The sequence below is a fragment of the Chanodichthys erythropterus genome, chromosome 3, assembly GCF_024489055.1.
Source record: "Chanodichthys erythropterus isolate Z2021 chromosome 3, ASM2448905v1, whole genome shotgun sequence".
Taxonomy (NCBI): Eukaryota; Metazoa; Chordata; class Actinopteri; order Cypriniformes; family Xenocyprididae; genus Chanodichthys; species Chanodichthys erythropterus.
In genome coordinates, this window is record NC_090223.1 from 67,731,576 (window position 1) to 67,747,138 (window position 15,563).

The window sequence follows — 15,563 nt, forward strand, 5'->3', positions numbered from 1 at the left end:
AAAACTTACCTGTGTGTCTTGTATTGGGAGTTATTTCCCTGGCCTCCCAGCAGGGTGGCGTAGTCGGAAAAAAAATCTAAACAGTGACTAATCTTTCTCCATTCGGTATTGTCACAATATATATAACCCATAAATTGATTAATAACTGTACAACCGCTACAATGCAGTTTGAACCCTCTCTTATGAGGATAGGTTTAAATTCAAAAACAATCTGCCTAACTTTGTTAGGACTCAGTCTGTTTCGTCTAATCTGACCCGTTTTCGAAAACACTCTCTGATGGCACAGGTGTAGCAACTATGCAAAGCCTCCTTTTCATGACAGCTGTCAACCCTTCATATACTGCTTGCCTTGCTTTCCACCAAGCCGGTGGGTCTTCCATTCTTGGAATCAAGGTCTCTGCAAGATGCCCTCTCATTTCGGCCACTGCAGTGGATGTTGGGTTGCTGATGCTGACTGCATTGCTGTTCAGAAGACGGAGGGACTGGAGGAGATGTGTGCTCAGCTTGAGTTTGCTCATCTGTGCTGGACCAAACCCTTGCAGCAGCTGCACTTATGCTTTTGGCTGCGTCATCTGCTGCAGCAGCATCATGAAAGGCCCTTTGCTTAAATCTGGGGTCAAGAAGGGTAGCCTCAGAAAGCAGACGAAAATGCTCTATGTTGTGGAAGCGATTTTGCATGTCCTCAGCCAGTGTGTTCATCATTGCAATAACTGGGCCATGTTTAGACACAGCACCCCGCAATCACTGGACAATTTTTTGCAATCCCCTTGCCATCAAAATGACCTTGGATGCTGTCTGTCATGCGTCTCCTAGCAACCAGGCGCGTGTTTCTGTTTGTGTTCCGAACGATTTTAAAGTCTGGTTAGTGTATGATGCCCAGCTTTTCTCTGTAACTATTTACAAAGTCTGCAAGTGTATGATGCCTAGTGTTTTAAAAATCTGTTCAGATTTTAAAAATCATGTAATGTATTCCAGCCTTAAGTGTGTAAGGAACCCCGCATCAGCCCATAAATGGAATGCGACGGCCTGGGTGAAGGTTAAGGGTTAACGTGTGTATGCCTTTTCAGCGCCTCTGAATGTTCAATTAATTTCACTCGTTTAATCTGACTCCAATTTCAAATGATTATTACTCTTAGGTTGTGTTTCCAATTAGAAATGAATCATTGGTTATGTATTAATTTAGATATTTGATGATTCTGGGTATCCCAAATTTCAATTGTTCAGTCATTAGGGACCCGATGCCGCACAGAGATACTCGCCCCGGGATTTTGCGGTAAACTCACGGACATAAACTCGCCAGTCTGATCTTCGTCAGAGGGTGTAATAAGTTGGCTAATACCTTTAGTCGGTTGCCTACTGCTCACTCGAACAAAAGTGTATTTTAATTTATCCACTTCCATACACCTTGCTAAATCAGCGGTAAACAGAAATCAAAAGGTCTTCAGATGAAGTGCCTACTGCTCCTTCATTCATGCGCCTTCAGTTTGTTCTACCCTGGACACAGATTTACGGTAGCATTAGCCTCCCATAATTTACTGGTCATAATGATTTCAAGAGAATCCAGAGTACATCAAATATAACATTTTATTTGTCAGGTAAAAGTGTGTCGTGCCAATTACACAAATAACCAATTAAAGCCATCCGGGGGGGTTGCATCCTGTTGATGTTGTGAAGGCAAGGCATTGTCCTATGCTATTCTCTCCAGATGAGTTTTATTGCTTTATTGCAGGATGCTTGATCTCAGTTTTTGTCTGAGCAGGAAAATCAAGTCTTACAGATTACACATTACTTTCTTTTGTTTCTGATTTTTTGTGGGAGCTAAGAAAGCAGCTAACAGGTCAGATGTCATTAAGGCCGCATTTACACTGCAAGTCTTAATGCACAGATCCGATCTTTTGACCATATCCGATGTTTTTTGGACGACGTGCGTACATTTCTTTTAAAAGTGACCTGTATCGGATATCTCCTTTTTACACTGCACTTAGCGAAACGTACCAAAAATAGCCTATATGACATCACAAATCAATTTCAATGGTACATTGAGCTTAATTTATTGACATGAATTCATATAGAAACCCTTTTAATGCAATAGTTACATCCCTACATAAAAATAGCCTAATACAAATTCTTCATGACATATGCAGCTCCGCTGGAAGCATGCGAGTTAAATAATACTCGGGTATGGGTAGATATTCACAGCTTCATGGGCTCGAATCCGCCATCCTATACTAGTTTTTTTGTCATTAAAACCAATGCGTTCATCATTGATTGTAATCATATTGCAAGTTTGTGTGCTTTTTATTTTGTGGTTTCAATGGAACGAATAGTCATTAGTCTCCACAACGGGACTGAAGCGCGCGTCTGTGCACGAGCCGTCGTCACTGACAACGGCGGCAACGAGCACTCAGTGTGATTTCAAGAGCAACATTTCAACGTCAGATCGCCTTTTATTTAACACAAACAAATGAAATTAATAATCTACCAGTCAACTAAAGATGCTCCGTTTGTTATAGGTATGTCTGTACCACGAAATGTTGAAAAACCATCACTTTTCAATGACGCAGGAGTCACATTTACAGGGGAATATCCGATCTGTCCGCTTACACTGCAGGCGCAAACGCCCGTATCCGATTCATATCTGATTTATAACCACATATGAATGAGGCCTGAAACCGATCTGTGAAAATCGGAATCCATGCGCTTTTTTCCTGCTTACACGGTCGTGACTCATATCCGATCTGTGCCACATGGGAGGAAAAAATCGGAATTGGGTCACTTGAACCGTGCAGTGTAAATGGGGCCTAAGTTAGTGGTGCGGGCAACTGAAAGGTACCAGAATATTAAACAGTTGCCACTTACATCAACACATGATGTAGAGTCAGTGTATGGAGAGCATAGACCGTAAAAAAAAGATGGACGCCGCGACGCCGCTTCCTTCCATTGTATTGAACTGAAGCCAAAACGGACGCCTATGGGCGCTGACACATTACGCAAAAACATAAAAAAAAAAAGTTTGGAGCCTGGGCATGCGCAGAAAGACTCGTCAGTGGACTCGTCAGTCGCGGTATCAAACTTCCGCCCAGACGGCTGCGTCATCATTGATGTATTTTAAATAGGCTATATAAATTATACGTAATTTAAAATTATACCTATAAAATAATAGGCTATTCTGTTTCTAGAACAATAATGTTTTTGAAACAGCAAATTCAGTAGATGAACTCAATATAATATGCCTCTAGAAACTCTAAAATGTCAGAAACGGTCCTGCCATTTTAAATAAAATGTTTAAACTAACGTTACAGGAGATCGATTGCTGTAGACAGTGCTCTATAATTAATTAGAGTAGGCTATCATTAGTTTTATCCTGCTAATTATTATTTTATACCCATAAAAATAATTATAACTGTCAGATAACGACCTGCTTTTTTCCGTCATGGCTAACGTTAGGCGTGTTATCTTAACTTTTAATGTTTATTAATTAGCTTATGAAGTCCACATTTAACGTTTCCGAGAAAAGCTCAGATATCCGTCAGATCCTGTAGGTCGGTTAGTACAGTTTACTGCTGAACAGCTCATTTTGTCGGTGTGAAATAACACAGAAATTGAAAATTAATAGTTATTTATTTATCTTCAATCTCCCCTCGAAGCTCCGACAGTCCTCAGACGAGCTGTCAATCAACTGTGAATCACGACGACACGCCCCGTTTCTATAGCACCAAATTGCTAGCTAAAATCAAACTTATCACAAAAACGAACAATTGAATATAAATCGGCGTGATAACAACAACCTTAAATGACCAAAACCATCTTTCGGAAAATTTTATTTGAAGCATAATTTATTTTTATGTTTTAACTTAAGTCTCATTCGTCTGCATTGAGTGGGCGGGGTTAATGACCTGTACTGCATCCAGCCTCCAGGGGGCGATCAAAGAGCCCGCAGCTTCACTTTTCAGGACGTATGAGGCACACCCGATGGACAGTCACAGTTGTTGAAGGCTAGTAGTATTGAGGATTTTAATGAGGTGGATGATGAGGAGCCTTATTAACATTTTAATGTGGTATATTCTTCAATGAAATGCCCAGAGTCTGAATGGGGAATGGTCAGGAGTTAAAGAAGTTTTTTGAGGAGTTTAAAGAAGCATCAGCATTGATATGCATCCAAGAGACACGGTTAAGGATGTTGTAATTCCAGGTTATGAATGTTTGAGATTAGATAGGCCTGATAGATCAGGGGCCTGTACCATGAAGCTGGATTAGCTGGCTAGCCAGGTAAGTTTCAGATTAGTTTGCGCCAATCCTGGGTTTTAGGTACCATGAAAGTAACTTGACTTTAGCGGTGTTCATCGCCATAGTAACTTACGCTCCACGGCTAACCTGTCCCGGGGCAGGTTCTGTTCTGGATTAGAGATCTCAAACTGAAATTGGACCAATCAGATGTAAGCTAAGTGACACTGACACACTCAACACAATAATCCTCCAAATTAAAGGTCATTATATAGTAAAAACAAATATTTAACGATGAAATTGTCTGGTTTTAATGATAATATAATTTTTATATGATTTGTATAATTATATGATCTATATTTTTATTAATCCATTACACACGCATAAGGTTAGTGTAACAGTAGTTATTAAGCGCTTAGTTTCAATGAATATTAATATATATAGATCATATGTAATATAGGCCTAAATAAGGAATAAATATACTCTTTAAAAATTACTACATGTGACCTTGTATGTTTAAGTCTCTATCGCTATATTATCAACTATATAAACTAACTTCACAACTTTCACTTGCACTGATAAAGATCATTTCTTTTATTTGTCCTCTTTCACAGACAAGTATTTTCCATTAGTGTAAATGCATTTAAATTCTTCATTTTCAGCAAAAGAGTTTTGAATCGCGCTGGCTCTCTCGCGAGAAGTGAATCACAGTTTATTTCTGTTGCAAGGCATGTGATTGGAAGGAGTGGAAACATGCAGTTGTGATCCCTATACTGAAGCCAGACCCTAGCTCATATCGTCCCATAGTGCTCATGGCAGTGATCTGGAAGATTATGGAGAGGATGGAAACTAATAGATTGGTATACTTTTTAGAAACTAGAGGACTCTTAGTTGATATACAGAATGGCTTTAGGAATGGAAGGTCTATAATGGAATCAGTTGCAGTTTTAGATCAGGATATTAAAAGGGCATTTAGAAATAAGGAAATAGTAGTTGAGTGTATTCCTAGAAGATTGGACGGCACAATTCTAATGGATGCTCTGTTCTCACTACTGAATTAATGGCGTTTCTATGGGCTCTATGGTAGATATGGTCAGACCTAGAGAAGTCATTATCTGCGCTGATTCTGCTGCTCGAGAACATTTAAGAGCAGGAAGATCTAAAGCTCGTCCTGACATTGTAAATGACATCTATAATGTGATTTTTAGAATTAGGTTTGCTTGCAATATCAGTTCTATCTGGGTTCCCGGGCATGCTGGGGTGAGGGGGAATAAGCTGGTGGATAACATTGAGCTTAGGAAGAGAAGTAGATGTTCATGTGTTATTGGGAGAATGGAAATGAGAGAAAGAATTAAAGAGGACTTAATAAAAGAATGGCAAATTGGTTGGGAAAAGGAAATTAGGGGTAGACACTACTTTTCTATACAACCTGACCTTAAGAAAAGATACCTTGATATCCGGCAGGAATTGAGTTAAACTGTGTCGATTGAGGTTGGGGCACTGTGGGTTAAAGTACTCTTTATGTATAGCAGGAAAACATGTGGGAGTCTGGAAACAGTAAGGTGTGTTTTCCTGGATTGTAGAAAATATAGGGTAGAAAGAAATATATTATTTGTTAAACAAGCAGGACTTGGAGTTTTTCTGTTTTATCTTTTGTTTGGACATAGTAATAAGCAATAGGGCTGTTCAATTCCAGATTTTTTGGAATCGATTCCTCACTGTTATTTTCGATTCTTTTTTTTTTTTTTTTTATCACCAACACCATGTCTAACGTTGTCGCGTCTTACCGTGCCACACAGTGAGAAACACTCTACACCGGGCGTGACAAAGCGACCGTTGCAAATCCATTTGTCCTTAGATGTATCTACTAGATGTATTGCGAGTGCTGCTTGGTCATGAATAGAACGAGGCATTTACTTCGGGGGTTTGTCACGTCGTGCTTCCTGCATCAGGTGTAGACAGTAGACACAGTGTAAAGACTAGGAATATGTTCACCATATACATATATGCGGTAGATTCTATTTACATACATACCTACCCACACACACATATACATACACTTATGTATGTGGATAGATATATTTTTAACCACAATCGTTTTGTAATTTATTGAGCAGTTTGATTCACATTCCCCTGTCTTTTAAACCTTCAAATTGATCTGCTTATGTATCTGATGTAAAATGGTGCGTCAGATTAGTTGTTACCTGATCCTCCTGTCACCTCATTGGGGATGTTGTTTTATTATATGCTAATTTTTTAGCGCAAATTTGGCATTTAACTTTTTTGTCGAATCTAACGTAAAGTAGCGCTAAGCTACTGATGATAACCTTGGAGGCATTCTTCTTTGCATGAGTGTGATTGATTGTTGTTGTCGATTGATTTATTCTTCTTGTCCTAAACTACAATGAGTAAGATCAAACCCCGCCCAGCAACCGATTCTAAAGATTTCATTGGGTCAGTCATTGCGCGTGATTGCCTACACAATGCTGAAATAATCATCCTACCCTAAACCATATTCTGTGTCACGACTGGATCCATTTATTTAGTCTGAACTTTATTTCTTTACAGGTGATTGTGTTGACAAATGAAATCGGCTACAGGCCGTGGTTTGTGTTAAAAAAAAAAAAATCTAAGAGTCGTCAATTCCCCTTAATGGAATCGATTCCAAAGGTTGGAATGCAATTCCTAATGCCTCCCAATCGACTCTTTTTGGAATCGATTTCTAGCCCTAATAAGCATAAACTGATCACTGAGGAAGTTCTTCAGTTCTTCATGACACGGGACTGTATGTGAGAATTTAGATTAAATTTTGACCTGTGGAGGGCAGTAATACTCTTAGCAGCGTCTACACTGTCGGAATCCTAGAAGAAGAAGAAGAAGAAGAAATGTTAACAAAGGTAGTCAGGTCAAATTTATGTGGGTTCCAGCGCATGTAGGGATCAGGGGAAATGAGATGGCAGATAAGCTAGCAAAAAGGGCATTATTGAAAGATAATATAGAAATGCAAGTAAATTTTAGCAAAGCAGAGGTTAAAAGCATAATATGGGAGAAAATAAATCAAATTTGGCAAGAAAGGTGGGATAGAGAGGATAAAGGGAGATGGTTATGTCAAATTCAAAGAAATGTTAAAGGAGATAGGGTAGGATGTGGGTACCAGAGAGAAGAAATAGTGATGACAAGGTTAAGGTTGGGGCATTGTACACTAAATAAAACTCTTAAGATGATAGGAAAACACCAGACAGGATTGTGTGAAGGATGTCAAGAAGAGGAAACAGTTGAGCATATAATCATGACTTGTAGGAGATATGACGTTCATAGAGAGATGAGGAATAAATTGAGGGTGTTAGGGGAACAGGAGTTCACGGTAAAAAGGTTATTGAGCACAAAAGATAGGGAACATAGACTTTTTTAAGAGAATCAGGGGTATTCAGTAGGATTTGAAGTTAAATTAGTAGAATGTGAGGGAGGAATTACTAAAGGATATTAGTAGTGTATAGGAAACAGAACTAGTTTTGGATAAATTTTTTTTTTTTTTTTTTTTTTTTTCCTCCTCTTGTGGAGTGGGGTTTAAATTGAGTGGGAAATAGAAGGTAAGGAATAAGATTGTAAACCTATTATCTGGTCCACACTCCGGAGCAGAAGGGGGCGGTAATGCACCAATAAGCTGGATGCTAACCGCCGTAAAACAGGAAAGAAGAAGAAGTTTGTTTCTGTTTCGTTTTGACTCGAGCTTGAAGTGTCGCTGCTGAACGAACATTAGTGAGTTTGACGGTAAGTTCAGTTATCAGCTTTATTTAACATCGTGTCATGTTGTTATATGATGTTGTTGTGTGTGTTTATATGATCGTGACACACTCTTGTTCACTGACAACAACAAAAACTGACGAACATAAAATGGCGTCAGGAATTATACGGGATCTGCGACTTCACTTTTCTAATCTTTACCCAAATTATATCAAGACTAAAGATATTTTCACTGAAGATATATGTAGATGATGTTACTTGTCCTCTGAAGAGAAGATAATGTTGTGTCGATAAAAAGATAACGATAATCGCATCTCTGCTGCCTAAAAATATTGATTAACTTAAATGAGAATCCTTCAGCAATAACAGCAGTGATCCTATGAACTATTATTAGTAGCAGCAATAGTGTTTTTCTTTAGCTATTGAAGTTATAAAACGTATGTATGTATGGTTTTTTTTCAAGAAGTCTGTTTAGAAATGATCCAGACCCAGATGTTAAAGTAGGAGGTAAAGGTTATCAGTGGTTCATGAGTATAAATATTTAGGTATAGTACTTGATTCACAACTTTCATTTATAAAACAAGTTTAAAAAGTTGAATATATAATCAAATTTAATTTGATAAATTTTAGACATATTAGGAATAATTTAACCACTGAGGCTGCAAAGTTATACATTAATGCTATGATATTATCACACATGAATTACTGTTTGACCAGTTGGACACAGACAAGTGGGACTACGTTACTCTACAATCATTAGAAAGACTCTATAAACAGGCTTTGAAAATATTGGATAAAAGGTCTAATTCATATCACAATTGAAAAATTTTAACTAAATATGCGTTTTTAAGTTGGGAAAATATGATTAAATTTGCAGATATCCTACTTGTGTATAAAATTTTGCATGGTATGACCCCACCTCCATTTAATAAATTTATTTGGCAAATTTTTAACTCATCTACTAGAGCCACTACTAGAGGGGACTGTATAATACCTCATAGAAGAAGTGCTTTTGGGCAGTCAGTATTTACTTTCAGAGCAGTACATACCTGGAATGTGGGTGGGTGAGGGTGGTTATTGGATAATTTGAAATGGTGTTTTTTTTTTTTTTTTTGCTTGCTTTTGGTTTTGTATGTACATTTTTTGTGTGTGTGTTTACCATCAACCTGTCTGGGACTGAAAATTAGCCAGAATGGCTAAATCAGGCACATTTACATAGGAGATTTGTTTCTTGTGTTAATTAATGTGCATTGTCCTCTTTTAAAAATACATAAAAAAAACAAAAAAATAACATGGATTTTATTATGCAGCATAGTTTATCTGATGCAAGAGGAATAAATTCATCTAGGATTAAACCAACATTGAACATTTCAAACAAAGCTATTACAAAACATTCAGAAACATTGTGTGGAAAAAAACTTACTTGAAATCATCACAAATCATTCTTTCTCAAAGTAATATCACAACTGGTACTTTCACATCAGGTATCTTCAGCATCAGATTGTGTCCTGTGTAAAATGTTTTTTTTATCTTTGATATACTGAATGACATTCATGAAGCACAAAATACTGACGTGCCTAAGACTTTTGCACAGTACTGTACACTACTGTTCAAAAGTTTGGGATCGGTAAGATTTTTAATGTTTTTAAAAGAAGTTTTGTCTGCTCACCAAGGCTGCATTTATTTAATTAAAAATACAGTGAAAACGATATTGTGAAATATTATTACAATTTAAAATAACAGTTTTCTATTTGAATATATTTGAAGTAATTTATTCCTGTGATGCAAAGCTGAATTTTCAGCATCGTTACTCCAGTCTTCAGTGTCACATGATCCTTCAGAAATCATTCTAATATGCTGATCTGCTGCTCAAGAAACATTTAATGTGTACAATTGTACAAAATATTTGTGTACAATATTTTTTTTCAGGATTATTTGATGAATAGAAAGTTCAAAATAACAGCATTTATTTGAAATCTAGTCTTTTGTAACATTATTAATGTCTTTACTGCCACTTTTGATTGATTTAATGCATCCTTGCTGAATAAAAGTATTAATTTCTTTTCAAAAAAATAAAAATAAAAATTCTTACTGACCCCAAACTTTTGAACGGTAGTGTATAATGCTACAGAAGCTTTGTATTTCAGATAAATGCTGTTCTTTTGAACTTTCTATTCATCAAGGAATCCTGAAAAAAAAAGTACACAACTGTTTTCAACACTGAAAATAATCATAAATGTTTATTGAGCAGCAAATCAGCATATTAGAATGATTTCTGAAGGATCATGTGACACTGAAGACTGGAGTAACGATGCTGAAAATTCAGCTTTGCATCACAGGAATAAATTACTTTGTCAAATATATTTAAATAGTACACAGTTATTTTAAATTGTAATAATATTTCACAATGATACTGTTTTTACAGTATCTTTAATTAAATAAATGCAGCCTTGGTGAGCTGACAAAACTTCTTTTAAAAATATTAAAAATCTTACCGATCCCAAACTTTTGAAAGGTAGTGTATATATTGCTGCAAACACCAGCACAATAATGCCATGGTGTTCATTTATATCTTTAGGATGAATTCTACATTTTAAAAACGTTTTGTCATTAGAATTTTACTCCGGACAGTTACACTGAATGACATTTTGACACTTTAGAGCTCAATTACTCCCTTAATTTAATAGTTTGCAACACACATACTTCTGGCTCAAAAGAAGGGTAAGAGTTAGTGATTTAATATTATATTTACACATATTTATCTTTTTATGTTAAATTAATGACAAACAAATTTAGACGTCTCGTCTTTGACCTTTTAATGTTAACGAAACTACAAAAAACACAAAGAGAAAATCACTCCCTGCTCTTCACTGAATAACGCTTTTGTAACTTTAATAAGGATTAACCTTTATTCATTTTGTACCGTGAAGATTATATGCAGTATTTTACATTTGATTATTCAATTTCTGTCCCTGAAAACTACTGTTAGACCTTCCTGAAAAACACACTTATTATTTCATTTGTTTCTTTGAGTTTATTTATTTGTGCTATTGCTTGTAGTTTAATTAGGGGCCAAGCACCGAAGGTGCTTAGGCACCTATTGTTATTGTTGGCGTTCCGTACGCTTATTATTATTCTTCCGCTTCTTCTTCCGCTCTTGAAGTCTATGGCAGCCCATAGAACCGCTTGCGGGAAAGTTGTGAAATTTGGCACACAGTTAGAGGACAGTCTGACCTTTGTCCATAGCAAATTTGGAGTCTCTAACTCAATCCCTCTAGCGCCATCAGCTGTCCAAAGTTGCACTTATGTTTATGTTAACACTTATGCTATTGTTTAGAAACAAAATTCTTTTTTCCTCTGATTCCTTGGGTCAAGACGAATCGATTGCACCATATGACGTCATTTTCCGTCATGAAAATTTTTCCGCCATTTTGAATTTTCTGAAAAACGTACTTTTTCGAACTCCTCCTAGGCCGTTACTCCAATTTTCACGAAAATTGAACCAGATCATCTTCAGACCATGCCGACAAAATGTTATGGAATTCAAGTTGATTTCTCAAACCGTTTTCGAAAAACACGCAAACGAATTGTACGTAGTGCTTGCGAAAATAGACATAAGGCTGTATCTCCGCAACGCTTTATCGTATTCAGACCAAACTTGGTAACTGTCATCACAAGCATGACCTGAGGCAACATGCAGCGTTTCGGCGCAGCGCCACCTAGTGGTGCGGAGATATGAAAAATGGCTATTTTTACTTATAACTTCTGATGGGTTTGGCCAAAAATCATGAATTTGGTCTCGTTGGATTCGGGGAATCATGCCGAGTCGAATGATATCCAATTTTCCCATATTGGACATTTTGGCCGTCGGCCATTTTAAATTTGGTGCTAAAATGCTGTATTTTACGAACGCATTAGCGTATCGTTATGAAACTCGGTATGGGTCATCAGCACAATGCCCTGAAGGAGCATACCAAGTTTAGGACCAGCGCCACCTTGTGGTCAAAAGTTATAACAAAATTTACAAAAATGCTAATAACTTTTGACTATATTAACCGATTGTAATGAAACTGTTTTCAGTAGATTCCTTGGGTCATGCTGAGAACATAGATATCAAACTTTCCATAGTCAGCTGAACTTCCTGTCCGCCATATTGTTTTTCTTTAAAAACCTACTTTTTCGAACTCCTCCTAGACCGTTGCTCCGATTTTCACCAAAATCGAACTGTATCATCTTCAGACCATGCTGACAAAAAGTTATGGATTTCAAGTCGATAAGTCAAACCGTTTTCGTATACCAGAGCAACGAATTTGAGGCATGATGCAAAAATGACTCTTGAAGCTGTATCTCTGCAATGCTTTATCATATTCAGACCAAACTTGGTATGTGTCATCACAAGCATGACCTGAGGCATCATACAATGTTTCAGCACAGCGCCACCTACTGGAGTGGAGATATGAAAAATGGCTGTTTTTGCTTATAACTTCTGATGGGTTTGACCAAAATTCATAAATTTGGTATGGGTCATCAGGACAATGCCCTGAAGGAGCCTGAGAAGTTTCGGACCAGCACCACCTTGTGGTCAAAAGTTATAACAAAATTGACAAAAATGCTAATAACTTTTGATAATATCTACCGATTGTAATGAAACTGGTCTCAATAGATTCCTTGGGTCATGCTGAGAACATAGATATCAAATTTGCCATATTCAGCTGAACTTCCTGTCCGCCATATTGTTTTTCTTTAAAAACCTACTTTTTCAAACTCCTCCTAGACCTTTGCTCCGATTTTCACCAAAATTGAACCGTATCATCTTCAGACCATGCCGACAAAAAGTTATGGATTTCAAGTTGATAAGTCAAACCGTTTTCGTATACCGGAGCAAAGAATTTGAGAGATGATGCAAAAATTACTCTTGAAGCTGTATCTCTACAATGCTTTGACATATTCAGACCAAACTTGGTACGTGTCATCACAAGCATGACCTGAGGCATCATACAGTGTTTCGGCGCAGCGCCACCTACTGGAGTGGAGATATGAAAAATGGCTATTTTTGCTTATAACTTCTGATGGGTTTGACCAAAATTCATTAATTTGGTATGGGTCATCAGGACAATGCCCTGAAGCAGCCTGAGAAGTTTCGGACCAGCGCCACCTCGTGCTCAAAAGTTATAACAAACTTGACAAAAATGCTAATAACTTTTTTTTCTAATTGCTCACTGCTGCTGTTGGTCTGATGCTCACGGCCATGTTGGCTGGCTTCTTGTGCCGTTTTTGTGCTTGGCCCCGTAATTGCTGCTTGCAGCTATATTTATTTGTTCTTTTTTTATTAATGACTGTTTACTTGTCTTTAATAATCTGTGAAATTTATGTTAGTAGTTTTAGGTCTCAAATGGAATCAAGAATTGTTCAATTTCACTGATATCTAAAATAATAACAGTATTTATTACAATATAAGTATTGTTACGTTCCGCAAGTGTTGTATTTTGTTGTTTGTTCTCTTTTTTTTTTAGTTATTCTTGGGTTATTCTGATTGGACCAGAAGGCTGTCACATGATCTCGGTGATGGCATGTTGCAGTGAGCGTTTTGGCTTCGGACCTCACTCGTCTTCTGTGCCATTTAGACATGCTGAAAGTCCAGTTATCGTGATGTTGAGCTGTTTATTCTGTGGTTTGAGACGGCAGATCTGTGAGTTTGTTTGTAGATCAGGCTGTGGAAGCTAAGATGACGCTGTCTGCAGACTTTTTTGTGTTCTCCGCTGTTAGTGACTTGCGGTGTGTTGTACCAACCACTTGATTTAGTTTTGATCTATATTAAAATGTGAATATTTCTTCTTGTACGAATCTCCTGAGTGTTAACTTCGATTTAACTGTTAATTAAGTTTATAAATTCCAGCATAACTTCTCTATTGACGGCGGTTTGAATACAGCAGGTAGTTATTTTGACTGTTAGTTAATGGAAGGGTGTTCGCCACTATTGTGTTTCTGTTCTTTATGTAGTGTAGTTTAGTTAAGGCATCGCATATGTCCAAGATTACGGTTTTGTTTTTACATTTTTCTTTTGGTAGTTGGTTTAGGGGTTGGGTCAACAGTTATTGTTTCTCTTGTTTTATTGTTTCCTAATGTTCAAATGTCTTTTGTTCTTAAGTCTTTATTGTGTTGTCTCTGCCCTCTGTTAATAAACGTTGAGCTTTTGTTGCAATCTAGTTTGTTGTTCGAACTGTTTTCCTACATGTCGCTACAGCCTCATCTCACGTAAAATGTTGCGTTTCATCCCATTTTCCATTCTCAAGCATGTAACCGTATACATGGGTCAAAAATAATGACTATTTTATTCATTTAATTTTTTTTTTTTTTTTTGTGGTGGGGCCAGTGAAAAATTACTATTGAATTCATTGAATCTGAAAATCGAATCGAGAATCAATTGAATCGAATTGGAACGTCTGAATCAATTCCCAGCCCTGTTTGCAAGTGTTTGTCATGTTCTGGTTTCTACAACTTTACCTCAGGAGAAGAAATCTGCCTTTATTTGGAAGAAATAAAGATTTGACATTTATTCTGATGATTATCAATATCCACTGATATGAAATATGTCACCCAGCTCTAGTTTAATTCATTTAATGATTCAGTTCTTTGTTGTGTTCATATTATGTTTGATGTTGACAGAGAACATCACAAATAACAAGACTAATGTTCTCTCAAACTCATGAACAAACGTCTTTTCAGTAACTTTAATAGATTGTTTGTTATCTGTTAGATCGTGATATAATGAAAGTTATAGTGTCAAATGTTAGATGAATGTCTCTTTTTAACTTCTACTTTATCAGGACATTCAGTGTGAGATATTCTGTGTGCAGTTATATGGTTGGGACACCACTGGCCTAATTCTTCGGTCAGAAAGAACTGCAGCTACTCCAGAGTGAACATGGTTGATCTAATTTATTGTGTGGATATGCACATCAATGTGGTTTCTATGAGAAAACAAAATGAGGATAGTAAATATACAGGATAATATGACATAACCAATAATACAGAGATTAGAACTGTAGAACTATACACTGATAAATTAAAATTATATAATCTAAGGAGTAAACCAGAGCTTATTGTAATATATAAGCGTTATATGCAGCTATATTAACCCTCTGGAGTCTGAGGCTGATTTGGGGCTTGGAGAAGTTTTGACATGCCCCGACATTTGTGCTTTTTTCAGTTGTTCATAAACATATAAATGACAAAAGTGTCATTACACTGTATTCAGCACAAACTAGGCTACCATAATATGTGAGGAACATGTGTGTACATGTTTTTGTTTTTGAAGGAATAACATTTATGCGTGGTTATTGAAAAAATTAAAAACTTAAGTCACTGAAATAAGGCCAAAAAAAGTATATTAAATCTGTGTTCACAAGATTTCTGGGTATTGGAGGTTTTAGACTAGAGTTTTTGCTTCAGAATTATGTAAAAATTATGCTGCCTACTCCTTCATATAAAACAATATATTGATTTAGTTTATGTAAGACACTTTTTGTTAAGAAACACAGTATGCGTGGAGGCGTGACTCATCATGAATAATGGGCCATTTACACATGAAAAGA

The 15,563-nt window shown here is 36.8% G+C and overlaps 2 protein-coding genes across 4 annotated transcripts in view; both read left to right on the forward strand.

Annotated features, from left to right (window-relative positions):
* The window catches only part of LOC137006201 (gastrula zinc finger protein XlCGF57.1-like), a 703,714-nt gene that overhangs the window by 343,122 nt on the left and 345,029 nt on the right, over positions 1-15,563 (forward strand). The window lies entirely within an intron of this gene.
* The window catches only part of LOC137005906 (NACHT, LRR and PYD domains-containing protein 12-like), an 85,819-nt gene continuing 78,170 nt past the window's right edge, over positions 7,915-15,563 (forward strand). Inside the window, exons 1-2 of one of the 3 annotated variants that reach the window (XM_067366479.1) lie at positions 7,921-7,995; positions 13,482-13,657. In XM_067366479.1, coding sequence (XP_067222580.1) covers positions 13,522-13,657 — 136 coding nt within the window. In that variant the 5' untranslated portion in view covers positions 7,921-7,995; positions 13,482-13,521. Of the gene's footprint in view, positions 7,996-13,481; positions 13,658-15,563 lie in introns of all 3 variants that reach the window. The other 2 variants (XM_067366480.1, XM_067366481.1) reach the window with 2 other exon arrangements.